Source organism: Apteryx rowi, unplaced genomic scaffold, assembly GCF_003343035.1.
Source record: "Apteryx rowi isolate R43461 unplaced genomic scaffold, aptRow1 scaffold_539, whole genome shotgun sequence".
In the NCBI taxonomy this organism is placed as follows: Eukaryota; Metazoa; Chordata; class Aves; order Apterygiformes; family Apterygidae; genus Apteryx; species Apteryx rowi.
The window spans coordinates 48,447-75,309 of NW_020450804.1; the positions used below are offsets into that span (position 1 = coordinate 48,447).

The 26,863-nt window shown below is 37.3% G+C and overlaps 1 protein-coding gene across 1 annotated transcript in view; it reads left to right on the forward strand.

Annotated features, from left to right (window-relative positions):
* GABBR2 (gamma-aminobutyric acid type B receptor subunit 2) overlaps positions 1–26,863 on the forward strand; it is a 286,480-nt gene that overhangs the window by 27,614 nt on the left and 232,003 nt on the right. The window contains exons 3-4 of the mRNA XM_026081157.1: positions 13,610–13,711; positions 22,635–22,700. Of these exons, the coding sequence (XP_025936942.1) occupies positions 13,610–13,711; positions 22,635–22,700 (168 nt within the window). The remainder of the gene's footprint in view (positions 1–13,609; positions 13,712–22,634; positions 22,701–26,863) is intronic.

Here is a 26,863-nt window from a genome sequence, read left to right on the forward strand (position 1 = left end):
TCTGCCAAAGAAGAAGAGAAAGAACTAGAGCAGTTAAAGGCAGTAAAGTGTTCAGAAGACTATGTATAAGAGCCAGGGGAAAATTTCTTTTCTAAAAGGACTTTTCACAGGTAACTGGAGTCCAGTTTTAGCTGACAACTGAAATCTCTGTGGAGGAAGTTTATGAACCAAACTGAGAAGCTCAAGTACAGTAAATTATCACCACCATATGGCATCCATCTGAGGATTCTAAAGTAAATAAAGTGTGAAATAACTGTCACACGTCATTGAGGAGAATGTTGTTGCAAGGTTTTCCTGAATATTTAAAAATTGTTAATATAGCATCTGTATTCTAGGCTTGGAGAAAAAAGGGATAATCCCCAAACTCTGAAATAATCTGTAATCATCTAGTAGTCCTAGAAAATATGATGAAAATGCTGTAATAGAGCCTCTGCTTTCTCTTACTTTACCTTAAGTTGAAAAGTCAATGTAATCAAAAGTTAGCATAGCATATATTAACTGGATTAATTTAACTAGCTAATTTAATAAGTTGAGTTATTGACTAGCTAACTCATCTAAATACCTGCTTTCCAAATAGAACATGATTATGGCTTCTGCACATTTCTAACCTGTTGGGTTTTTTTTTTTAACAGAAGTTGTTACCCTCCAAAGCCTGCAGCAGAGGCCAGAGCAATGTCTCTCGTGATAAATTTGTGAGAACTGGCAATGTAATAGTGCCAATATCAGTTTCTGAAGAAAAAAAAAAAAGAGAGAGAGAGAGAGTTGAAGCAAAAACAATAGTTTTGTCTGCAACTTGCTTCTCCACAGGTGATAAGAGGTAGCAAACACCATAGCTCACCTTATGCTACAGAGTTCAAACGTCTAAACATCCATGATTTTTTTCTGTTGAAGACTTCTAAGAACTGTCTCTCTGACTCCTGTAAGCAGCCTTGAACTTAAACTTGCCACTATGTGTAAAGGACAGGGATCAACTTCTTGGGCTTCCCTGAAAAGCACAAATATGATTTTGTCTCAAGTGCATGGCACCTTTTGAAAAACATTTCAGTAGTTAAGAGCTGATATCATATTGCAGGGAGTCTTTTATTAGTCTTCAATTTGTCAGCTTTTTTTTTCATTTTATCCATTTTCCTGTGACAATAGGTGGCATTATTATGCTAATTGAAAGTTAGCTATTATTAATTTTATACATGTGATCCTGTTCTACTTCATGTGCCTTCCTGACATTTTCCAGGACTACCTATTGTCTTTTTGATTTGGAAACAGAACAGTAACATCAAGATATTTGTTCAGGAAGCATTCATTGGTAGATAGACTCAAATGAGGTTGTCCATGATGATGAACATTTAGTCAGAGTTCTCTCAGCCACTGCTCTCCTTATGTGGTAGCAGCAGCAATGGAAGGTGGCTGAGTAGCCACCATACCGTACAGCTCCTGTGTGACTGCTGCTTCCTTCTGTGGAGCTAGCTTTCAGGGAAGTCAGTGCTGTAGTACTCTTGCTTTAACAGCCTGTAAGAGTGGCAACAGAAAGTAGTGATAACTGACAGCAGAGCTTTGACTTGGGCCTAGCCCACCTATCTTGTTTCTTCTGTGACTAGGTTAAAGTCTCTTTCTCAAAGACATGGTTAACATCTCGCTATTGAACAAGTCAGCAAACTCTTGATTTTGATCCACAGGTGAGATGGAGAAAAAATTTTGTTGGAGATACACTCCTAATTGATTTAAACGCATAATCAGTATTACTGGGTGCACTGATGGTCCAAAAAAAGAAAAGAGGAAAGGACACGGACTGTGTTGGTTACTTTTACTTTAGCCAGGCAATCGTGGTTTCTTGATCTTCAGCTCTTGCATAGGGCAAAGCTTCTGTTGCAGCATGCTTTCAGCCTGTATGAAGGGCACTGAGGCTAATACTTTTGTTTTCTGGACATTTTTTTTTCTTGGCCTGCTTGTTCCAGCACAGAAAATCTTACATATGAATATACTGCTCAAAGAAGCAGAAGAGTTTGGAGCTGTTGAGAGCTGTTAAACATCTGTTGTTCTATTTGTATATTTAAAACCATTATCTTCCCACGCATTCTTATTCTACAAAATAACAATATTTAATGAATCTTTTCATAAAAAGAGTTGTGTGCATTATTTTATTATCTGGACACTTACCACATGAAAATATGAGTGAGTTCTTGACATGTGCCACAGACCTTATGAAGTCACATTTCATGCCTTTAGGAGATTGCATATCTGAAGTGATTCTAAAAATGGCCTTTATTTTTACATTTTGGCAGCATCTGGTACATCAGATACTATACCAAAGGTGGCTTCTCAGGTTCCACCTAAATCAGACCACCATTCTCCTGAATGAGAGCTTCATTTTCAGCATGTAGAATGGTTATCCTGGTTATCAAAAGGTCACTAAGTTTCTATTTTGATAGCCTTTTGGTAGCCTTGGGCAATCAGTGCATGTTCGCACAGTGTCCAAGTGGGTTAATCTGCATACTGAGACACAGAATGGAAATACTCATGATTTTAGGATTTGCCTTTTTAGGAAAAAAAGCAACTTGAGCAGAATGTCTATATAGTGTCTATGATTTAGAAACCAGTGGGACTACTCTCTGGGTTGCGTAGTGGAATGTATGTACATTCACACAGAATTACTCTCTTAAGTTGTCTCTACTTAACAGCTTGTTTATGGAGGACAGACTTGACTTTCATAGAGAATTAGAATGCTTTAGCCCATTTAACCTGAAAGTTTCATTCCTTGTAAGTTTTCCCCAAATGATGATGCAGATGCAAGCATTTCTACTGACAAGCATAAGATATAGTGTGCCTCTTTACGTTAAAATAAATTATCCCCTTTCTCAGACTATCCTCCTTAGTATTCTGCATTTTTAGTACCAGCAGTTAGGTAGATGTCAGAATACTAAAGATGACCTGGTAAGCAACTCCAGTTTCTTAATAAATCAGTGTTTTTATCTAAGAATCATCTTCAAGGAAGTATAGTAGACTCAAGGGGGACAGTGTATTATGTATACTCTATAGTCTGGTAGAGTCAGGACAGCAAGGGCTCATTTTTTAAAGCAATATTCTGTTTCAATACTGTCTGTTCCACAACTTTTTTAGAAGATTTATTTTTCACACAATTAGAAGCTGAACCAACTGCATCATACCAAGATTTTAATTGTTCCTTGTAACATTAAGCTGACAATACAGGATTGCTTCAAAAGTTATAGGGAATAGATTTTATGTGAATATTCATGATACAATACAATGAAGTTACAGTTTGTCAGAGATTACTGCACTGAATAATAAATTTCCCAAATAAAAAAAAGGCAGTCATATTTGGTCATTTGAGCCTTTTCACAGCATCAGAAGCCAATAAAATTGAATTTATCAAGTGTTCGTATCAGATATGTTAATTTTACAAAGTAATGTAAAATATCAGAATGTAGTAACAGCTAAATGCAGCTGCAGATGTAATACAAATGACTTTTCATTGTGGACACCAGTAGGTATTTACAGATGGAAGTATTTTGTACCAGATGAAACCACGTGAGAGGGTAAGGGGAAGAAATCTTTTTCCCCACATTCCCCATGTTATCTTCAAGATAAAGTAGCTATTCAGGTGCCTTGGAAGATAGTATTTATATTAATCAGAATATGAAATAATGTGAGGAGATCCAAAGTGAAGAATGTGGTCCTCACTGTGAAGGATGTTGCTTCTAAAACTGTGGATTTCAACCTGCTTCTGGACTATGGGCTTGAAAGGAAGAAGGAAAGAGTTTGTCCTGTAAAATTAACAACATCTCTGTTCTTCATGGTTTCACAGCTTCTCAGTTCCTCCAGTGTAGATGAGTGAGTGCAAACACTTGATGCCAATAATTACAGCCAGCTTTTACACTCCTGCTTTGGAAGGTCTGAGCTGCTGCTGATTTGTTAGGTCCCACAAAGAGAGAAGATTTAAAAGAAAATGGTGCTTCAGAAATATTTGTGAAATGATCATTTTACGCATTATAAAAATGAATAAAGCAAAGAAGATTTCTGTCACAGACAGCTGGTGCTGAAGGGTTTTGACAGAATGATCAGATCAGCAATACTCGCATATGCAGAAGGTGGGAGTTTGGATCTGTAAGTTGTTTCCTCAGATAATAGTCTCAGTGATCAGAGGAATGGTATTAGTGAGCAGTTGAGTATATAAGACAAAAGAAAGTTAATCAGGATGCTATGCTTCTTCCTTTAAGGGCCTCCAAAGGATTTTAAAATTATTTTTGGAAATAAAACATTGGTATGCAACTTTAATACATACCAATATAAGAAATGGATCACTATTTTAATATCTTACATCTTTAGTTTAGTGTCTGTTCTAACTTTAGTCTCCAAATGGATTAAAGGTATAGTCCTACGTATAATGCWCTACAAAATTCCAGTCTTAAGAAAATGGAAAGAGATGGCACAATTTAATAGGCAAGTAAAAAGTTCTATGAACTTAATGATGCATAATAGATTCAAAGCGGACACTTTTTTTGGCTCTCCTGATTACTTGTCTTTGCTCAGTAATATCACCTCAGTTAGCATCTAAGAATTATGCCTGAAATTAATTTACCTTTTTAATGTAATTGGGTCAGAAGTGATAGAAACAATCTTCTGTATGTTCTCAATATTTAATCTTCCTGGTTTTCTCTAGCTAGGGGGGTAATGTGGGGCTGAGGCATAGTTTGCATAATAATAAGACCTTCACGATTATTTACACTAGCATTATCATACACTGCAACATTATCATAGGATAACCTCATGTCCTTGAAGTGGCTTTTTTTTTTTAAGGCTTTTGATACTGTTTCCCATAACATCCTCATAGGCAAGCTGATGAGACATGAGCTAGATGAGCAGACAGTGGAGGTGGATTGAGAACTAGCTGAATGGCAGAGCTCAGAGGGTTGTGATCAGGGTTCGAAGTCTAGCTGGAGACCAGAAACTAGCGGTGTACCCCAGAGGTCAATACTGGTTCCAGTCATGTTCAACTTGTTCGTCAATGACCTGGATGATGGGACAGAATGCAACCTCAGGARGTCTGCTGATGATGATGATGAACTGGGAGGAGTGGCTGATACACCAGAGGGCTGCGCTGCCATTCAGAGAGACCTGGACAGGCTGGAGAGTTGGGTGGAGAGGAACCTCATGAAGTTCAACAAAGGGTAGTGCAGAGTCCAGCACCTGGGGAGGAGTAACTCCATGCTCCAGTACAGGTTGGGGGTTGACCTGCTGGAAAGCAGCTCTGCGGAGAAGGACCTGGGAGTGCTGGTGGACAACAAGTTGACCATGAGCCAGCAATGCACTCTTGTGGCCAAGAAGGCCAATGGTATCCTGGGGTGCATTAGGAGGAGCATTGACAGCAGGTCGAAGGAGGTGATCCTTCCCCTCTACTCAGCCCTGGTGAGGCCACATCTGGAGTACTGTGTCCAGTTCTGGGCTCCCCAGTACAAGAGGGATGTGGCACTACTGGAGCAAGTCCAGCGAAGGRCTACAAAGATGATTAGGGGACTGGAGCATTTCTCTTATGAGGAAGGGCTGAGAGAGCTGGGCCTGTTTAGCCTGGAGAAGAGAAGACTGAGTGGGGATCTTATCAATGTATACAAATATCTTAAGGGAGGGCGTCAAAAGGATGGGGCCAGAGTCTTCTCGGTGGTGCCCAGGGACAGGACAAGAGGCAATGGGCACAAACTGAAACACAGACAGTTCCATCTGAACATGAGGAAAAACTTCTTTACTGTGAGGGTGACAGGGCACTGGAATAGGTTGCCCAGAGAGGTCGTGGAGTCTCCTTCTCTGGAGATACTGAAAACCCGCCTGGATGCAATCCTGTGCAATGTGCTCTAAGTGACCCTGCTTGAGCCGGTGGGTTGGACTTAGATGATCTCCAGAGGTTCCTTCCAACGTCAACCATTCTGTGGTTCTGTGATTTAATCAAAAATTTTATTTATTTTTTTATTAGGTAAACATTTATTTTTTTTAATTTCCCACTGAGATTTGTACTCATAGATTTCAGCTGATAACACTTACTCCTGGATACAAAGGTTTTCATAAATACTGACTCAGTCCCCTGAGTCTGATGCAATTAAACCATTAATTTTCCATTAATTACTAGCTTCAGTAGTGTTTCAGTAGTGCAACTAAGTACATAGTAAAACTTCAAACTTGGCCCAGATTTTCTGAAAAATTTGCTCAGATAGATAAAGACTTCCAAGTTTTTCCAAAGCCCGTAGTTTGTACAAGCTTCTTCCACAATCAAGAAACAACCTCTGTGCAGTTGCTTGTTAAGTTAAGAAAGGATGAAAGCAAGCAGTCCAGTCTTCTGAGCTTTCCTAAGAATGTTTTATGAAGGCAAGGGATTTTTTCTTTGGGGTTTCTAAGTTTGAGTGGATGCAACTACTGGAACACCAGTTTGAAACACAGCGAGATTTTGAGACGAGGGATTCATCTACAGTTCAGGAGTTTGTAATTATCAGTATCTGAGAGAGTAATAAATGTGCTTGGAAAGTGTGTGTATGTAAGAATTATTAATGACTACTATATGCTGTCCACATGTAATAATGTGATTAAATACTAAGACAGTGATTAGTTTTTGATTCAGTAATCAAAGAGTAATTTTGCCACACGAAAACTGCCACAGAAGGGTTTTTGAGGGTGATGTGCTCTAAAAAAAATTCATGATACTTTTCAAAATTGTAATTTTTTTGGTGATAGCATGAGACTTTCTGTATTTCCTAATCTAGGTAAAATTCACCAATATAATGCAGATTTACTATGCATTTTAAGTAGTTTTAAAAAGATTTTTATTTCTTTAGATAGGTTGTCACCTGTAACATACACCCTGAAGTTTATGAAATTTTTTTTTGTTAGAAGAAATCCAGATAAAATCTACATCTTGCATTCTATATTGTTAATTACTCCCCACCTATAATAAATGTCGACTGCTCTTATTTTTCTGCCTCTACATTCCTTCCAAAAGAAAGTGTTCAGTAATTTTAAGACTCCTAGTTATGTGACTGCGTGCACCAAATTTCAGTAGTCCTATTACATTCGCTTATTTTAGTAAATAAGCACTTCTAATTCTTCTTGCATGAAGAAAAAGCTTTTCTTTTTTTTTTAAACTGGGAGACACAATTATATTTAAAAAAAAATGTAAAACAATGCAATATCCTACTTTAGGTGTTTTATTATTATAGTATTCTGAAACACTCAGGCAAGATTTATATTGATCGTATTTGTTCCCAGGTTGGAGCCATGTGCTAGAGTTCCACTTCAGTGAAAAACAAAAACCACATTTTCCTTGAAAGCACATACTGATAGTTTTACAGAGTAAAAGCCCAGTTTTCAAATGTCCCTTCCTCTCATATGCAAAACCAGACACACAATATGTAAATTTTCTAAATATCTGATTTCTTTCAAAAAAAGGAAAATCCACAGCATCTCCACTGTTGCTCATCCTTTAAGCAAAAAATTTATTTATTTTTAATTTTTCCTGTAAGTAGGCTTCTGTCTCTAAGATAATATTTTACTGTTTGCTATTTGTTTTGTCCATGCTTTTTCTTTTATGTTGGCTCTCTGCTCAAAATAAGATTCTACTCTGTATTTAATTTTTGCAATACCAAATGATGAATGTATCTATGAAAGTATACTTGAATTTTCTCCTATATCTAAGGGCAATGACAAGTATTAGTATTTAGTATTAAACAATCTCCTTTCTCCAGACACAGTAATTTTTGAAAGTAAGTTTCACTTAATTCTCTTAAGCCTCTAAATGTGAATAATGTATTTGTTTCATTGGAATGAAAATAGAGATAATTATGTGTGGTTCTAATGCATCCTRTGTGGTGAGATCTCTCTATTTTTTCTAATCCCAGAAACTGTAATCCATTCTTTGCAATTACTCATGATGTACAATTTGTCCATGTAATGAAGAAATTTGTGATTTTTTTCTTTTAATTCATGTGCTTATTCTGTACATATATGTTTATAGCTCTGTGCTGAAATGCTAACCAAATAAAATTTTAAAGTACACAATATAAGTCTCTGCAGCACAAAATCTTAGTAAAATATCTGATTGTGTAATCCATCTGCTCTGATCTGTTCTCGTTCATTATGAGTCTCTATGATCAACATCTGTTAGGATTAGACTGCCTTGAACAAAGGATTTAGTTTGCAGTACTTACATGCAGCTTTAGTGCACCAAAAAGTCATTGGAAATATCTGTTAAAAGCAAAGTAGTATGATTAATCTAAAAATTATTAAATTTATTTTGTAACTGGCAGAGTTAGGATTAAGTATGCTGAGCAAACTATACCAGTAGAAGTAAAGCCTACTAAAACTTAGTTTGTGCTAATCAGTGGAGAATCTTGAATCCAGACTATCATCACTAGATTCACTGTTCATCAGGAATATTGTCTTTCTTTTATATTTTCCTGTGGGAAAAAGAGGGGAAAAAATGGCTTAATAAAAATGAAGTATTGCAGTAAAAGGGATGCTAGTATTCACTAGCGGTGGATAGTCACTCAGATGTGTCCCATTAGCATGGGCCTGCCTGGCAATCACTGGAGCATGCCTGACCTTGGTTATCCTCACCAGACCAGATCCTGACCTGCAGGTTGACTTCCCAGGTTGACTTGGACCTGCCTTGTCACCATGAACTTGCCCGATGATCTGGACTCTTGGTTGACCCCAGCTACCATCTCTGGGGTCTGCCCTTCTTAGATACTGTAGGACAGGGCTGCAGCTGGCAAGGCCCCTGCCCTGCTGACTGTGTTGGCCTTAGCTCCTTGTCCCTTAGGAAGCAGCTGGCCCTTGCTGCTCCCTGACATTCACTTCCTTTCCTTAAGCATAAAATCATTCTTCCTTGTACGAACCATATTAATGTTGTAATTTGATCTCGTCTAGGCTTTTTCACAGCCCATTTAGTCATTCTGTCTCTCCCAACTTGCTAGAGCTAAAAAACAGATTCATTTCTTCCTTGTCAGTGCAAGTTCTTGACTCCTCAAAATCCCTCTACTTCTTCCTTCACAGGTGCAGGGTCAGGGACTTTGTTGTTTGCCTCTCAAACATCACTGAATTTCTTACAACAGCTATGAGGYTGGCAAGAATTGCTATCACCCACTTCACAGAAATAAGATACAGCCAGAATTGGTAGCAAATGTTAAAATATTGTTCAGGTTATGTGAGCTGTATCACAGAGCAGCTCAGACTGAAGGAGCAATCAATGCCAGTTCTTTGGGTCCCATCCATTGTCTGAAGCCCAATGGCCATCCTTTTCTTCAAACTGTGATCCTCAAACATTTTTCTTTTGAAGCTAGTTGCTGGGTAAGCATATTTGTCTCCTAGTGCTTTGTGAAGGTGACGATACATACTGGAATAGATATTTTAAACAGGTAGTATAGAGAAAAACCAATTCCATCCAGCTTTGTATGCAGAGCAGTGTAGAAAGTCTCCTTCTGCTATGTCTGAAGAACTAAGCTTTGTCCTGGCTCTGTCAGCAGTGGTCTGTGAAACCTTCTAGGTTTATTGATGGTAAAGTCTGGTAATCTGCTTCTACAGAAGAGAGATTGTTGTTGACTTCAAAGAGTGTGCAGAACAGTTTGTAAACAGACATATAACTACAACCTTCATTAAATTGTTAACAAGGTAATAAAATCACATGGAACTATAATACTTCTATATTACAAGTCAAAGCAAGATTTGCTTAGGAACTTCAGGTCCCCACCAGAGCTTAAAGCAATTTTGTTACCACTTTCTACAGCAGTTCATTCCAGCTGAAATTTTTCTATATTACATAATATAGAAGTAGAAATAGTTTGTTTACAACTTTCTTTACTCAGGGTTGGTAGAATGAAACAATTACTGCCGACTTTTGTAACTGCTTGTACTGCTGGTAACGTGTTCCAGGACTGCAAGCATCTGCTAAAAAAACATGGAGCATTTTGTATCGAGTTTCACAAATTCAATCCAACACTGCAGTATTTGCTACAAGAATTGGCAGCTCTAGAACTGGAGGTGAGGCTTAGGATTCTGATATCAGACCCAAATCCAAATCAGAAGCTCCTGTAGTTAAATTTCTTTGAATGAAGTAAAGAAATCCTGTAGGAAGATGAGATAAATGTAAGTTCCAATACTGTGAGTGTCAACAGATATTTAGAATATTTAGAAAATATTTAGCAAGAAAAGAACATGAGCACAGTGTCAGAAAACTGTGGAGACAGGAAACAAAGACTTGAAAATACAGCAAAAAATCACTCAGACTAGGCATAAGGTTAGATTTGTCAGACTAATGGTCATAGCATTGAAAGGAAGGGGTGGGGAAACGGTAAGGCTTCTAGAAAAGCAATGGCCACTCTGTAAATTGTTATAAATCACCTAATAACTAGCTGAGATAATGGAAAGAGACATGAACAAAGAAAATAAACACCTTTCTTTTGGCAAAGTCTCCACAACAGATGCATCTGCCAAACAGCCAATATCTGACTGTGACATTCCATCTTCCCAAATACCTGATCTAATAACATGTGTCTTTTGGGATATTAATCAGTAGTTCAACAGGAAGTCTAAGAATTCTGAAAGCCTCATTGCTGGACTTCTAGCAGATGGAATAGGGGTTAAAAGTTTTCTCAGTGGCTTAATTCAAATTATTATTTCCCAGCAAAAATCCCTTTATTGTTCTTAAGAAATCCCATTTCAGTGAAAGGAAAGCAATTCCTCAATTGCAAAATTTAGGAAAATTTTCTAAAAGGAAGGAAGCACACCAAGTCAGTAGATGGTCTGAAGAATCACTTTTCTAATCAAGTATGAGCCTTGTGACTTCTACTGAAGCCTATCTATAAATGCTAGCCTATTTTAACAATAGTTCATGTTTAACATTTAACTTTTTTTCACATGTTCGCAATGGTCTAGTTTGACAAAATAGTATTTGGTGAATCAGTTGTTTTCTGTTCAGATCAGCTGAGCAGCGTTGATTTCTGAGGTTACAAGAATTGCTAGAAACTGTTTCAGCAGAGAAAAAAAAAACACACATGGAAACAGCAATAAAGCAAACTTGCAACAAAGAATTTCTTCTCCTGTTCTACAGAAGAAGGTTTGCTCTATAGTATGGGATAGAAGCATATAACAAGTTGCATGCCTTTGAAGTTCTACTAGCTAAGAAAAATTTTACTTTTTTCTAAGCAGTGTACAATAGTTTTAACAAACTTTTACATTAGGCAGAAGGATTTTGGACATTAGCTAAACGATGATCAAGAGTGGTCTATTTTCTCTTGGTATCACTGATGGTCTATTTCAGAAAAGCCATTTTTCTTTGTATCAGGAAAGATCTGTATCATAAGGAGCGGTTAATGGCATTGCTGGAGCTAAAAGATTAATCATTCATTTTACCAGTATACCAGGAGAGAAACAACTCATTACTGATCATGTGTTGTCTGTGAATACACTTTGACAGAATGTGCTTAAAAACTACAGATAGAGCATCAAGAAAGAATGAAGGATATAACACAAGTTTTGGTGGACACATTCTGATGGTTACCTCTATAAAATAGAATAATTTTTAATAATAATTTTACCCATGTCTATTTTTTTAAATTACTGTAAAAGGCCTGGTTATAATTTAACAGCTTGCCTCAGCAACTTGTAAATACTTCTAGAAAGTGATAAAATGAAGCAGAGACCTTGAAGGAAGGAAGTTAGCATAGCAATGATCTTCAGGAAATACTTCATTGGTTAACCAAGAAATTTGGTAAAACCAGCCTAAAGTGAAAGGCAAAAAGGTGGAGTTATGTCTGAAGACCAAGTAACACAATTATTACGTTGCAGGAACCAGATTATGCCTCTTAGTCAAGAGGAAATTTGTAAAAAGTACAAAAAGTGCAAAGATAGTAGTTTAAATGTTCCCTTCCCCCTCTCCCCTTTTATTTTACCAAAAAACTGTGTGCCCTATCTGACAATTAAGCAGCATGCCAGAAAATATATATTAGTAGTGTGGTATTTTGTCAATAAGAAAAACTTGAGATACATGGAACAGAATCAGTAACAAGCATAGATTTGGAACATACTCTCAAGGAGATATATTAAAGAAAGACTGAAGAATTATTGAAAAGAGGAGTTGGTCTTGAAAATAAAGCTGCCAGTAGTCATCAGAAGTCTTCCACCTTGACATTTGATGTCTTATTGCATGCTTTTGCTCCTACTGTATCCTTAGGCCTGAGCCTGATAGAGACTTTCAGCAAAGGTAACTTAGCAATAGCTGGGTTTTCTTTTTGGATGTCCATAATCTCTTTTCATAAAATAAACTTCATGATAAATTTAAATTCTCATGAAGAAGTTTCTACTGCTGAAGGACTGATATCACTTCATGTTCTTTACTATATTTGGTGCCATCTCGCTGTATATCCACTATTTTTAGATTGTTTAGAATGGGCTGTGCTTCTCTGTCAAAGGAGGTTAAAAGAGGAAAGTCAGGAGGGAGATTTATAATATGTAGTTCCAATGACCATATACAGGATTGCTGGAAAGTATCTGAATATGATTTACAGACTTCTAAGTTTTCATGTCTAAGATATTTTCTATGTATTGTATTTTCCACACTCGCATTTAAGATACCTGACTTTTATTTCTCTTAACTATAAATTGCGTCTCCTGTTTCTGATATTATTAGAAACAAAAAGACAATCAGTGCAATGAATGTGATCACAATTTTATAAAATTAAAATCAGAGTGCCTCTCTCTTCACTTCAGTCTGTAACCATGTCACCTCCAGCTAAAATTATATTTGATCGTGCATATCGTGCATTAGGAATAGTAATGTGAAACTCTGTTTTTGCAGTCACGTGGCTAGAGGAAAACCAGCAGTGATTAAGACAGAAAACCTTAAAGAAGTTATATGGAAAAGAATTCTAAATACATAAAACAAATTGTTTTGTGTTATCTGTCTTCTTTGTGCTATTAGGTAGCTCAAAGAGGACAGAGTCTGCCCATTATAAAAACATTATAAAAACAGTTGAGAAAACTTATTGATATATAGTTGCTTGTGTCACCTCTAAGCAAACCATACCACTCTTTTCCATGATAAGATGGGTGCTCTAGGAAAGAGGGCAGAGTTCATTAAGCTTTACCAGTTCCTAACTGACTTTAACTAAGCTCTGCTGATTCATGCTAAGACCAACAGATGGTGGTTTTAAACCAGCCCTCAGAACTGAGAATCTGTAAGAGTTTCCATGATGGGTCTTCTCCCTTTATACAGTCTCAAACACAGCTTTGGCCGCAAGCAAGTTTCTGGTATGGTATGCTAACAGCAGTCAAAAATTACAAGAATTGTTAAACCCCATGATGCAAAGTAGGAGCCTGCTGTGAACTTCTCGTCATGCATAATAAGGCTGTTTACATGGTAGACTGGCTGATTGTAGATGACAGTAAGAGAATAGTACCTTGATCAGATTCTAGATGAAATAAGAGAAAAAAAATAAAAGTGGGTGCATATATCATCATTGAGATCATTGCTTGTTGTTACAGTGATAAAGATAGTCCATCTGCTTCTTCCTCACTGTGTCTCAATTCACTAGTCTGCCTTTTTCTCAACTTCTGACAGGTGAGGAATGATTTGACTGGTGTCCTGTATGGTGAAGATATTGAAATTTCTGATACTGAGAGTTTCTCCAATGATCCTTGCACAAGTGTAAAGAAGCTTAAGGTATGTGCTGCTGTCTGAGCAAGAAAGAGAAAGTGGTGGCTATGTCATGATTTTTCATTTGTTAAATTAAGGTAATAAAATAAGATTTTCTAAGAATTACATATTACTATATACCACAGAATAGTAAGGTTAACAAATGACATTTTGAGGTCCTAGTCCTGCTAAAGTCAATGAAGTCACTGTCCATGCATACGATAAATACTTTTAACATTCCTGACTAGGACAAAATGTAAAGCAAGTTGTCTCTGACTTAATATTTGTACCCAAAGGACAAATCCTAGTGATACACATATGAAGGCTCCTGATGTTTGGACCCAAAGCCCTTTTTAGGTAAATTATCATGTAGTGAAAGCAAAAGGCATCTTTCCACTAGCTTCATCATATTTTAGATTTAATTCTTTGCTTATAATCTGCATTATTTCATAGAAATCCTAGGAAAAAATGAAAGATAATTTGATATTAGAATAACTTAACATTCTTCTCTCATGGCAACAATTTATTACGCTCCTGGCAACTGTTTGGAAAATGGCAATCTTCTTCCATATAATATAAGGCTATATAGTTCATTTGCCTTCCAACATGAAATAAAATCAAAAGTTTTACAATTGCCCCAAACAGAATTGTGTCAAAAGGTCTTAAATAAAAATATTTTCTAATAAAAATCTAATAAAAGCAGGGAATACAGGAGGACAATGTTTGGGGAAGAAACACCAGTATTCAGGGCACTGACCTGTGACAGAAGTCATCATTGTAAGGAGCAAAGTCCTACAGCATAGCCAGAAGGTCAGGACAGTGAGATACAGCATTAGGCTTTTCTTTCCTATTGTCTTTTGATAATACCTACATGACTGTAGGGAATCTGTTAACATTCTGCCCCAAGTACACATCTGAGAGGAGCCAACACTAAATGTTATCAAACCCTTGGCTGAGGAATATGCTTCTGGCCATTTTAGGTCACAGTTTACAGGGTGTTCCCCGATTTAGACATTTGCTAACTGTAGCTGTGAGAATCCCTTTGGCAGTTTTTTGCCTCCCTGGCATTACCTAAACTGATGTATTGCATCACTGTGAGGACTCAGCAAGTGTATGCTTCCCTATCATGCTTTATATTTAATTAACAAGTGGATATGGATACAGTGTTGCTAGGTGTCTCAAATAGCTGAGTCTGCTGAAAGCAATCAGTCTGCTTTCTTGTAGCTTATTGAGGTTTTCCTCAGAGGACTGCACTTGTAGAAACCACTCATGGTTTGGGGAGGTTCAGCTGAATCTTTTCTTCTAGCATGAAGCTAGAGGGATGTTGAAATCTAAGACTTGAAGTAAGCTGGGTGGGAGACAAGTGCAATATGCTAAGGTTCATGTCAAAGACCTGGTAATTAGCTTTCATGCATTTCTTCAAACAGCCACTGTTCTAGTCTGAACAAATTCAGAAACAGTAGCACTCCACAAAAGCTGGAAGTCTTAAGTGAAGAAATTTAGCAGCATTGCAAACAAACATCAGCTATATGATAGGTTATATTAGAAGCAATAGCTTGTTTTCCTGAACAAAGCTCTGTGAGGAAAATCTCTCATGTAGAATTCATTCAGCCAGCTTTTTTAATGTTGAATGGCTTGCTTTGTAAGTTCCTTTTGCTTAAATGAGTACTTTTAGAATCACTAGGCAAGTGATCACTTGCAAAAGCATAACCATCATGCCTCAGTTAAATCAGTTCCATCAATGTTATATCTGTGATTGACTGACTCTTGGTTTCTATTCTGAATGTCCTAAGTACTTGGGAATAAGTCTGATCCCATACAGATGCATTATAGCTATGTGGAAAGCAGAACCCTATTCCCAAGATGCTACTAAGAAAAATGCCAATAAAAATACCCATACCACCAGAGGAATGGCAAACAGATTCCCTTAAACACATGATGTTGGATGAAGATGCAGCAAAATCTTGCTTTTATACCAAACATCTTATTTGTAAGAAGAACATAGAACCTATGCCTCGTTGTCCTTCTGAGCTGAAGGTTGCTTCAGTTGTAGTCAATAGTTATCTCTGTAGAAACACAGGAAATGGCAGTCCAGCTGCTAGCAAAGTCAAGTTTCTCAGGACAAGATTATAATAATGCAGTAGAGAAGCTTCATGCATTAATATAGTGTTGCAGACAAAGAAAGTTCAAATTGTGCTTTTTGGAAAGATGATGATGTATCCTATCCATTTCAAGGGAGAACTTCACCTCTTTTTTCCCCTGTTTCTTAGAGCAAACAGCTTGTCACAGGACAACCAACTACCTTACAGTCCTGGACCATGTGGGTTTCGTGTGGCACAAGGGAGGGGAGGGGAGATTTACTGCATGATTCCACAACTTGTTTCAAAGATCAAAATTTACTACACAAGTTACAATGGTACAAAGCAACAATTCTTATTAAGAGAAACTTAGCTCAACTAGAATACACTAGAAGTTAGGCTAACAGTAACTACTTAGCAAACAGAGAAAGCTAGCTAATTTATACTAACTGTAACTACCCAAATGAACTAGGCAAACCAATTCTGATTGACACGTTGTCTCAGCAGCCAATGTACACTCAATCCCAGGGAAGTAACTGCAGGAGGGCATCCTAAGGGGCTCTGCAAGTTAACAGACCCACTGTCACCCACAAAGAGCCAAAGATGGCCTCCAGGGCCAACCTATTTATACCCTTCAGGGGAAGGCGGAGGTGGAGTTGCTAGGCCAGTTGCAGTTCTCTTCATGCAGGTGCAGTCCCTAGCTCTTGGCTGCTGCAGGGTTCAACTCCTCTCCATCCTTGTTATGAGGATTGCACCCACAGTCATGGGGTGGGGGGGTGACCGAACACTCCCAATGGCAGGCTAGCTCCCTTGCGCACTCTTCAGCACTGAAGAAAGGAGTTTGAGTGACTGCCAATGACTGCTTTACTCTTGCAGTGGTGGTCCCAAAGAGCGATGCCATAGCTGGGGTAAGAAGGAGTTAATTCCAGCCTGCAATGATTAACACTGCCCCAGCAGTGAAGGCAGGTGTTGTCTCTCAAGGTCCTGATGAGGAGGAGACAGTCCTGACCACAGCAATTAACACTGCCCCAGTAGTGAGAGGAAGCTTTTGTTTCTCAAGGTCCTGGTGCCCAAGCAGGCCTTATCTGAAAGTCTTGACATCCTCCCTTTTGGAGTGTAAAACACAGGAATTCAGACTACTTGTAACTGGCACCAAATGGGGGAGGGGAAGCTGGGATCATCTCCCCACACTGTGTTTAATGGTGTATAGAGCTACTCATTTAGAAACTGTGAAACTTCAGAGTGAACAAAAACTGTCTGGAGGTACAATTGTAACCAAATGGATTGTATTGGGAAAAATAAGGGCAATTTTTTCTAGGGTAGCCCAAGTTTAAACCTCAGTAGTATTCATGTGAAAATAATTTCCAATTCAATGGAACAGTTTCTATCTGATTTCCTGAACACAATAGGGGTGTTGGATGCTGGCAGAACATGTCTGCAATCTAATCAAGTTAATTAAATTAAAAAACTTTGGACCAGAGCAGGTGTGGATGTGGCCTCAATCTAAATGTGGCACATACACCCTAACATAGCCATCAACATGTTATGCCAGCATGTTTTGATAGTGGAAGGACCTAAAATCCTCTAGTTCTCCATCAGTGAATCTATATCTAAGGCTAGAGGCTCATATGTAGCTCTGGCATTGGACATCCAGACCATTAGAAGGCAAAACATGTGGATACTTACATTGACAAGGTTACCCAGCTCTGGGTAGGTTTATTAGTAACATCTTGACTGTCAGATACATGGTAGAGAATCTGACAGAGTATCTGAGATGTTCAATTTAGGCACTTTTTAAAGAGTCTGCCAAGGCATTGACTTCCTGGCAGTTGAGATATTCCAGCAATCCTTCTCTGTAAAGCTGTGTAATACAACATTTTGCTGTTATTCATTAGCAATGAGACAGATTAAAATATGATCACAGAAGGGAAGCTCTACAGGCCAAAAAAAATAACTGCTTATTCCGAACATATTGTGCAGAGCTCAACAACTCTGATGGGGATAAAGAATGCCTTGTATCTGGGGCTGTTAGAAATGTCTGTGCAGGAGACAAGCTGTTCTTCATCTCTTTTAGTGGAGCATCTTAGATGTATTGACACTGGCTGTCTTTGGAGTTTACACTAACCAGCTGCAGATAGTACCAAAGATGCTTTAGATTTAGTGGGTGAATAATACCTTCACTTATAAGAAAAAAGGGAGAAGAGAGCCATTTACATTTGAGGCTTTGCAGTTGTCTTCATTTATAAAACATGTTGTTATGGATAGTCCACCACAATCATGGGTAAATGGTATGTGACTGTTCTCCATAGTTCAAAGGATGAGAACATATGTATTGCTCACTGAGGGGCAAAGCTTAAATGCAGATATTGCTACTCTAATTATTGAGAAGAGTAACTATGATAGCTCACCATCTGGCAAATGGTCTAAACTTTGATCTTTTTATATCACTATAGTGTTGGGAATTGCCTTCCTCTTGGGATATTTTTAATAAACCCATAGAGCACCTGCATAGTTCCATGAAATAGAAACTTTCCTGTCAAACATTCTTTAGCTACATCCAAGCAATTTACAATTCTAGGAGAAAAAAAAGATACTTAGTCCTTGCTGGCATTCATTGGGTGACTTCTCTGAACCCTACAAGAGAGTTGCTCTGTGTTAACTTGCATCAGTCCTATGAGGGTTGACCTAAAATAATAGTGTATCCATGCCAGGAAATTATACTCGTTGGTAGTCAAGTAACAGTGTGACCAAAGTAGCGGGGAGGGGGGACCTTATATACCAATAAGTGTATGATGTCTCTATTTGTGTGAGAGTATAATGTGGAAATATACCCTGACCCACAAGCATCAAATGTAGACCAGTTCTCAGAAACTTCAGTGTAGACCTCATTATCCATCCAGATAAAATCTCTGTAAGGGATTTGAGCTGTGTCCAGATCTGTCTCTGATGCAGGACAGAATCTGCAGACCAAGCCTGACATGGGATAATCTGGGTTTACCACTTTGAATGCAGTTCTTCAGGAACAAATTTTGGAAAAATGTGAAGGGGGATGCAGAGAACAGAGTTGGGGAGCAAGATGCTCAGTGAGGAGTGTATCAGCACAGAGGAAAAATGTGCATGGAGGATGAAGAGATATTGTACAGAATTTCTTAAATGAGTTATAATGTACAATTCCTTAATTACATAATAGCATACTAAATTTTCCACTCTTTCAAAACTGCAAGCTATAAGCTTCCAGGCACTACAACTCACAGCTTCATATTGATATCTGTGCAGTTTACAAAAAGGAGGAATATTTTATGATTTCCCATACATGAGTAACTGCTTAAAGTTATAGATTGTTCTTCATGATGCAACTTTATGAAGCTGGGAAATGAAAAAGATAGACAAAGTCTGTCAGATATTCACTGGCAACTTGACCTTGTTATCCCACACTCTCCAATTAACCCAGCAACATCTCTGCCTCATTCTGAGTATTCATCCCAATTCCAAATTCCTTGTTTACTCAATGCTATATTATGTATATACCCAAAGCTAATCTGCTTCTCTGATTTCTTATTCCCCTTTGAGTACTTTTGTCTAAACTGTCCTGCCAGTCTCCTCTGGGCCAACTTTCTGAGATTGCAGTTGTCCTGCTGGTTTCAGTGACCATTTGTCAAACTTCATATTTGCCATACTCTTGAAAAGCCCTAACTTTTCTTCCCAGGGTCCTTATTTCAATCCTGGTCTCAGTCCTATTTCCACAGATATTTGCTCCACCTTTGCCTAATCAGTGTCAGTGCTCGGTACCCCATTTCCTTATCATCAGATAAGTAAAGGACTCTCCTGTCTCCCCTTCCCATATTCCCCCCTTTTTTTTTCTCACTGGGTCCTACTCCCAGTCACTTTATTTACTGAGTCTCATCATTACTTTCTTGGATCAATTGCTGACCAGTACTGAGCATATGTAGACTGTGATTTTTTTTCTCTCCAAAGGGTTAACACCCAGCCAAATGTGTTGGGGGGATGTGTGGATTCTTGTTTCTGTCAGAGACTTACTTTCTCTTTCTTAGCATAAGATATTCTTTCATGTATCTAAAAATATGTGAAAAAGAACATTATTAAGATTAGAACTTTTAAGTTCTTGGAAAAAACATGAAAATTCACCTTCCTTTTCCTTCAGTCTTTAATTGCACTATGATATAATACCTTAAATAGAGGACTTATGACTTATTTATTACTAGGTGATAATCCAATATTTCTTTTTATCTTCAGTCAATTTGTGGTTACACCCCATCCAGATCTTTTAATGAACACAGATGTATTAATGTCTTCCTTAATATACTGCATGCTTCAAAAGCAGTAATTTATGTGTTAACATGGAAATCCATGAATTTAAGCAGCAGCATGTTTGGATACTCCATCTTGGTTCAGTCAAGGATGACAGAAAACAAGGGATAGTCAAGCCATGAAGCCATAGCTCTCTTTGACCTCATGCATCAGGATTCAGTGAACTTGAATCAGATGCAGTTCTCACACATTCCAAGTTGACTGCTCTGGCACTGGAACTTCAGCCCATGCTGGCATGGGGGATTCCCGCCCAACAGAAAATCCAGCTTTCCTGAGATCCTCAGTCAGATTTTGAGATGGCCAGATTTTCAGAAGTGGGAACTGCTGACAGCTGGACAAATTAGAAAATCTACCTGTTTGCCTGGGTGTTTGTAGAACATGTTTGAAAAGAGACTGTCCATACTAGAACAGGTGCTGTGCTATGCCATATATGAGAAATGCTTTCAAGAGAAGTTTTATGAGTGTCTGTTTCCTTGCATGCCTATAAATAAAAAGAACTGTAGAGCAACATACTCATGTGTCTGAACATGCAAGATTTGGGTCTGAGTGCTATTGCCAAACTAATTGCACAATGATAAGAGAATCCCTGTAGCCTGTGAGGATATTGAAAAGGACTAGGATATTTCTGGGAAAAAATAGGATGAATTGTACAGTTTTCATAGTATTTTTCAATAAAAGAATAGTGGGGAGTGTTTTATGTGATTAGCAGGCAGAAGTAATGTCTTGGTACATGTGATCACAGGCCCTAAGCCTTCAGTTTGAAAATGGTGTCACAGTCACACAGCCAGTGGGCCCATGCACTGTGGACTTATTCTCTACACCCTGCYGACAGTCTGTGGTGCTCTTAAACTGTGAGGCTGCACATTCTGTTTTTAAAATTGGTTCTTGTCATGTTATAAACTGAAAAGGAAAATATTCAATTTTAAGGTTTAATAATTCAATGCTAACAGTATGATTTTTTTTTCAACTGCTTTTGCTACTCTTTTTCAAAGATAATATTAAAGCTGTGATTTTATGTTCATAGAGGTCAGGCAATTCAGAGACAGAGTTCCAAAAGTGTCCAGAATAATTGTTAAGATGTGAAAAATATAAGACAGAGAGAGTTTGATACACAGTTCATAAATCTATTTTTTATTACAAAACCTATAATGTAAGAAAAGTGCTATTGTACTTAGTGAGCATAATTTGTGTAATTGTTTGTTTAGCTTCATATGACCTCATTAGATTTATTTAAAACAAATCTAATCTGTTTCAATAAAATTTATATTACTTTATTGCTTTATGGCTAAGTATAAAAATAAATAGAAATAGGCTTACTATTACTGTCTGAACTACACAGGTTCAGAATGAGGGAAGCAAATTATGCACTTTATGATTTTAACCATGCTAAGAGTGATGTTAATCTCATGAATTTAATTTCAGAGGCATTCTAGTATCTTTCTGCACTGGCCATCACAATGTTTTCTGCTGAACAAGAAATAAACACTGAAATTATTAAACTGAAAATATTTGATCAAGTGATTTAAAACTGAAATGTCTTCCACCACTTAAATTCAGACTGAATCATCTGATTCTTTTTTCCTCCTTGGAGAGGAAAAGAGCTATTAGTAATTCTAACCATATATTTTATAAGAGAAATGAAAATCCTTTTCGTTCAAGCTGCTACTGTGACCCCAGCTTTTGTGTGAAATAAAAAGTAGCATTAAATCATAAAAAGTTATCTTTTCTATGTTTTATAGGTGCTAGTACTCATTTTTCACACGTGGAAAAAAAAGCTAGTCCAGTTCCCAAAGAAATATTTTCCTGCATATATTCCTGAATTAAGAAATATTTTGTTAATATACTTCTAAATAGGAAAGTAAAATGATCTCTTTTGACTTCAGTCATAGATTCTCAAAGTGTGATGAATTTTTTTTGATGTGTGGGTTGGAGGGAGGAGGAGAGGAAGGATTAACAGGTTGTTATAGAGCCTGTAGAAGAAATGTTGTATGAATAAAATCTTTAGAAATTACCAAAGCAGGCCTAATATGAATACATTTTATCTCATTTAAAAATTTCCAGCCTCTTAGCTTTGCATCATTAGTTAATATAAACAGTGAAAAATATATATTTTCAGCTGTTTTAACATACAAAATTAATATTAAAAGGAGAAATCTCACAAGAGATAAAAATTTGATATTTTAGTATTTTTGAATAGTCATATTTGGCAAGATAAATATTACAATTTTAGTCTCCTTAGCAATAGCAATGCAATTCCTTAATCATTTTCTTCAAGCACTTCAGCTGTTCTCTCTTGCAGTGGTTCAARATCTTGAACTTGTACAAAATAAGACAGTTCTGAGTGAATCCCATTGCCTGCAGCTGTAATCTGCAGAGTTGTAACTATCTACATGATTTCACTGTCCAGCTCAGAATGTAATGCTCTCTTCAGTCTGTATAAGTATGTATAAGTCTATACATGATTTGAGTTAGAAATACTTTGAAGTAGTTTCTGGAAAGGCTGTGACTGTATTTAACTTGTGTACATCTTATTTTATCTACAGGGTAATGATGTTCGGATAATCCTTGGCCAGTTTGATGAGGAAATGGCAGTGAAAGTTTTCTGCTGTGTAAGTAAATATCAGAATAAAGAATGCGTTACATTTGAATAAACCATATATTTGAACAGAAACATTTTTTCATGTGGTTCAGCTCAAGAGAAGCAGTTACATTTCTGTTTCAATAAAATACTTCTGCACTTGACTTCAGTGGAATTTAGGCAAGGGTTTACTGGTTAGCCTGTCCTCATTGTAATAGGATTAAATGCCAAACTGAGCTTGAGTAGTTGTCTTCATGTCAGATCCTAGTGGTGACACTAGGAAATACTTGTATATGTAGTAACAGATGCAGAGAATTGCAAGATTTGAATCTTTTCTAAGAGCTGTATTCTGGTGGTAATGTCTACATGCATGTGTTCTTGAATGTTTTGCTTTGTCAGAATAAGAAATTCAAATAGCCACCATACCTGCCAACTAAACAAGCAACCCTAATAATTTCTGCTACCCAAAATGTTGCTAACTATATAGTAGTCATTCACTCCTGACTGCTGTACTCATCTGACATGCTCTTAATGAATGAGAATATTATTTTGTTAAAAAAAAAAATTTATGAATTAGAAGAAATGTAGTAGGACTGTCACTGAAATCAGGAGTAAAACTCCTTAAAACCAACGTAGTATTAAGAAGCAGGCATTCTCTTTATTACAGCGCTGGATGCACAGGGGATCGCTCCGCCCAATGTGCATGCTGCATGTTGCATCAGCCAAAGTTTATATTGCTCTGTTACATACATATGCATTAAATTTCCCGGAATAATTATACATATGCATTCTATTTCCTGGAACTAATTATCATATTTGCATAGTCATTACGCATGCGGTCTGAGTCTCCGGGGGGCTTCTGTGGGGGTCTCTGGTGGTCTCTGGTGGTCCCTAGTGGTTGCTTAAGAGGTGCCGCTTAGTGTCTTTCCATGAACTTTGAGCTCCTCTTCCATATATGGGCTTGGCTTGGCTCATCTCTTTGTTTGCAAAAGCTGTCTAGTTCCTTATCTTGGTTTCAACTGGTTTCTGCTGGTTTATCTGTATTCCTTCAGGATGTACCAGTCACAGTTGTGAGAATTGTGTTTTTGGGTGCATTCTTGTCTGAGGCCCCTGGTAACAGGACCAGCATATATAATTTTCTCATATACACAATGTTTGTGTGTGTGGATGTGGTGCAAACTTGTGTAGTCTGTTGCGATTGAAAGTAGGAGTAGCAAGATATGGATCTTTACTTGTATCTGCTCAAAAAAAAAAAACCAAACAAGCAGATTTTAATGGTCTAAATTTTTATTGGTATTGAATTATTAGTCTAAGTAACTAAATTAATCCTCTTTGCAAGTCTGCCATAGTTCCCTAGTCAGATTCAATAGTCATATGCTTTGAGGTCTCTTCAGGATCTCCGTTAAGAGTTTTTGTGCTCATTTCTTTTAGCTGGCTATTGCCATGCACACACATGCACACACACACGAAAGTGCAGAGCACATAACTAAAAGATAAATTCACTAAAAGATAGTCTAATTCAGTGGTAAAGTTTTAAGAATGTGACAGGACTGATTCAAGCCTCAGTGATGTTTACGGAAGTTTCCTACAATGACTGAAGTAAGCTTTGCTATTCATTTAACACTAGTGCCAAAAACAGTAAACAATTTCAGTTCTGTGGGAAACCTTAACTTTTTAATGTTGTTTTCATCTCAGTGGGATAAGTTTAATATTATTAATGGAACAGAAATTTGTGTATTTTCCTCAGAACTTATCACTTTGACAATCAAAATGGTGAACTAAATGTGCTAAACAGACCTCAACTTTTTTTGTTTGAAGCAGGATTAACATTGAACTGCACTATCTTCTCCCCAGAAAATTCAATTCTGCAGGAACTTTTGTTTTAGAAAATTATCAGTGGGAATTTTTCCAACATATCATCTTTAAGGCGTAGGGATAATGCAATATAGCCACTGCACACATCAAGACTGATGCCTGGTTGATATAATTGTCTGGCTGAGGACAATTAGGAAGATGAATATTACATGTAGGTCAGTGCCTATGTGTAAATATTAGTAAATATTTAATAATAATTAAAAGCAGGCTTAATCAGTACTTTTGATACAAAAGGACGGGATGGTTGATGGAGTTTTACTGCTGAGTGTCTCTTTTGGAATTAAATGTGAGCTGATTTTTAATAAGAAACAGATGAAGGTACATCGCAATTCAGAAGTCTGCAGGTATTCTTGCAGGGGTGGACAACAGTATATGTCCAGGCTRACATGACTGAAACATCATGGTAATTTAAGGGGGGTAAGGCTTTGCAGCCGCTTTTGGACAGTATACTAGTATTTGTTTACTACACATAGAAAGTTCTCTTACAGAGGCTGAAGTGATTCAGCTCTTTGATTTCCACTTGATTCCAGACCCCAGATCTGCTATGCTGAAAACAACACTTGCTTTCTCTGACTAATATGAGACATTATTATTTCTCTCAATTTTTTGGCTTGCTTATTATGTTTTCTCTCTGGTCTGTCTGTCTCTGTTATTTTAATAGCATTCTGTACATATGCTGTGAACAAATATGCTGTATGCTTTGTTTTTGATATCACGAATAGTTTGAAATAGGTATGCAAAAAATAGCTTGCAGATAAAATCCTAATGATATTTATGGTATTATTGTTCCATTACCAGAGGCAAAAGTTCAAGTAAGAATGAAGTGGAGCAAAGTAAGAGCAAAGTCTTGTTGTGCAGTACGTAAAAATGGTTCCTTATAGACTGAAATGTATTTTGTTGATGCTGCTGGGGGTTTTTTGATCAATGGAGCAGACTTTCATTTGCATATGAGTTGCAGTTTCAGCACCAGCAAAGTGTTGCTAATATTTAGAATAACTTAAGCCCATTGTGCAACACAATTGAAGGAAAGATTCGAAATCGCTGAGGACACACTGAGAACAACTTCACAGTTAAGGCCATGTTGCAATATACTTTTACAACATGAGTTCAAGTTCTCTGTTATGCAAGAATAATATAGTGTATCCTCTCCAAACTTTCATCCCTTACTCACTGAATAATAAATTAATCATTTCATAACTTAAAAGTAATTCTGTTAATTTGCTTATGCTAAAATTAACTAATAGCAAAGGTCTCTTTAAGAAGTATATTGTGCCTGTCACTTTTTCCTTTGTCCTGACTTCCTTATGCAAAAAACTTCTTCATACTTGCTGTATAGTCGTAATTAATCAAAACCTTAAACATAATACACTTCTTAGAAACTAGATTTAATTTTCGCAGGTTATTAAAAGCTGCTGTATCTAATTGTTCTGAGGCTTAGCTAAAACACAGATATTAAAACTTGGGCAAATAACAGCATTTAATTACAGCCATTATAACAGTAGAAGTATTTCATTGATCATTCTGTCTCTTTGGACAATTTTTGGGGAGTAGCTCTGTTTATTATTGTGAGCTTGTGACGGAAAGGCCAGTGGCAGCGTGTAAAGTACAGAGTCAGAACTTCCATCTCACCAAGCACTTTGCATTTCAAAAATAATTTTCATTCTAAATAAGAATCTCTTCATGGATTCAAACAAGAATGAGAAGTTAAAAAAAAATACAAAATGCAGTCTCATAAGGGCAGAAAATGTTGAGGACAATTTCCTGACTACCTGAATCACACCTCTAGGATTTGCAGCCTAGATAGAGCAAGCAGGAAAGATTAGAGTAGACACTGTGGCTACTTTATGCTGTCTGACAGTACAAAGCAGTTATAAACCTTCTTTGTCCTTCTCTTGTGTGCCAACAAATCTTCTCCTTAGAAACGAAAACCTGTGAGAGGTGACCTGTATGCATTTGAACAGCTCAGGAAAGATCCACGTAAGTCAAGGAAAGGTATCTTTCAAGCAACAAAATCATCTCCCCTCAGCAGAATGAACAGGGAGGAAATGGTGGCAAAATACCTTGTTTTAAAATAAACTTGAATTCTTTGGTAACTCAAATACTGAAGTGACTTAATACTGCCTGTGCTGTCTCTGTGAAAATGACTGCATGGTCTAGGTGCACTGTTTGGGGAAGCTGACTTTTTTCCTTCCTCTTCTGCCTTTCCCTGAGTGCTCTTTAAACTCTAACTTTCTTCCAGATGTGGAATGGAGAGTTCCGAGTGTTTGAAGTGAATTTATTTAGGAAAATCTAGATATGTAAGCAAATTCTTCTTGCAGG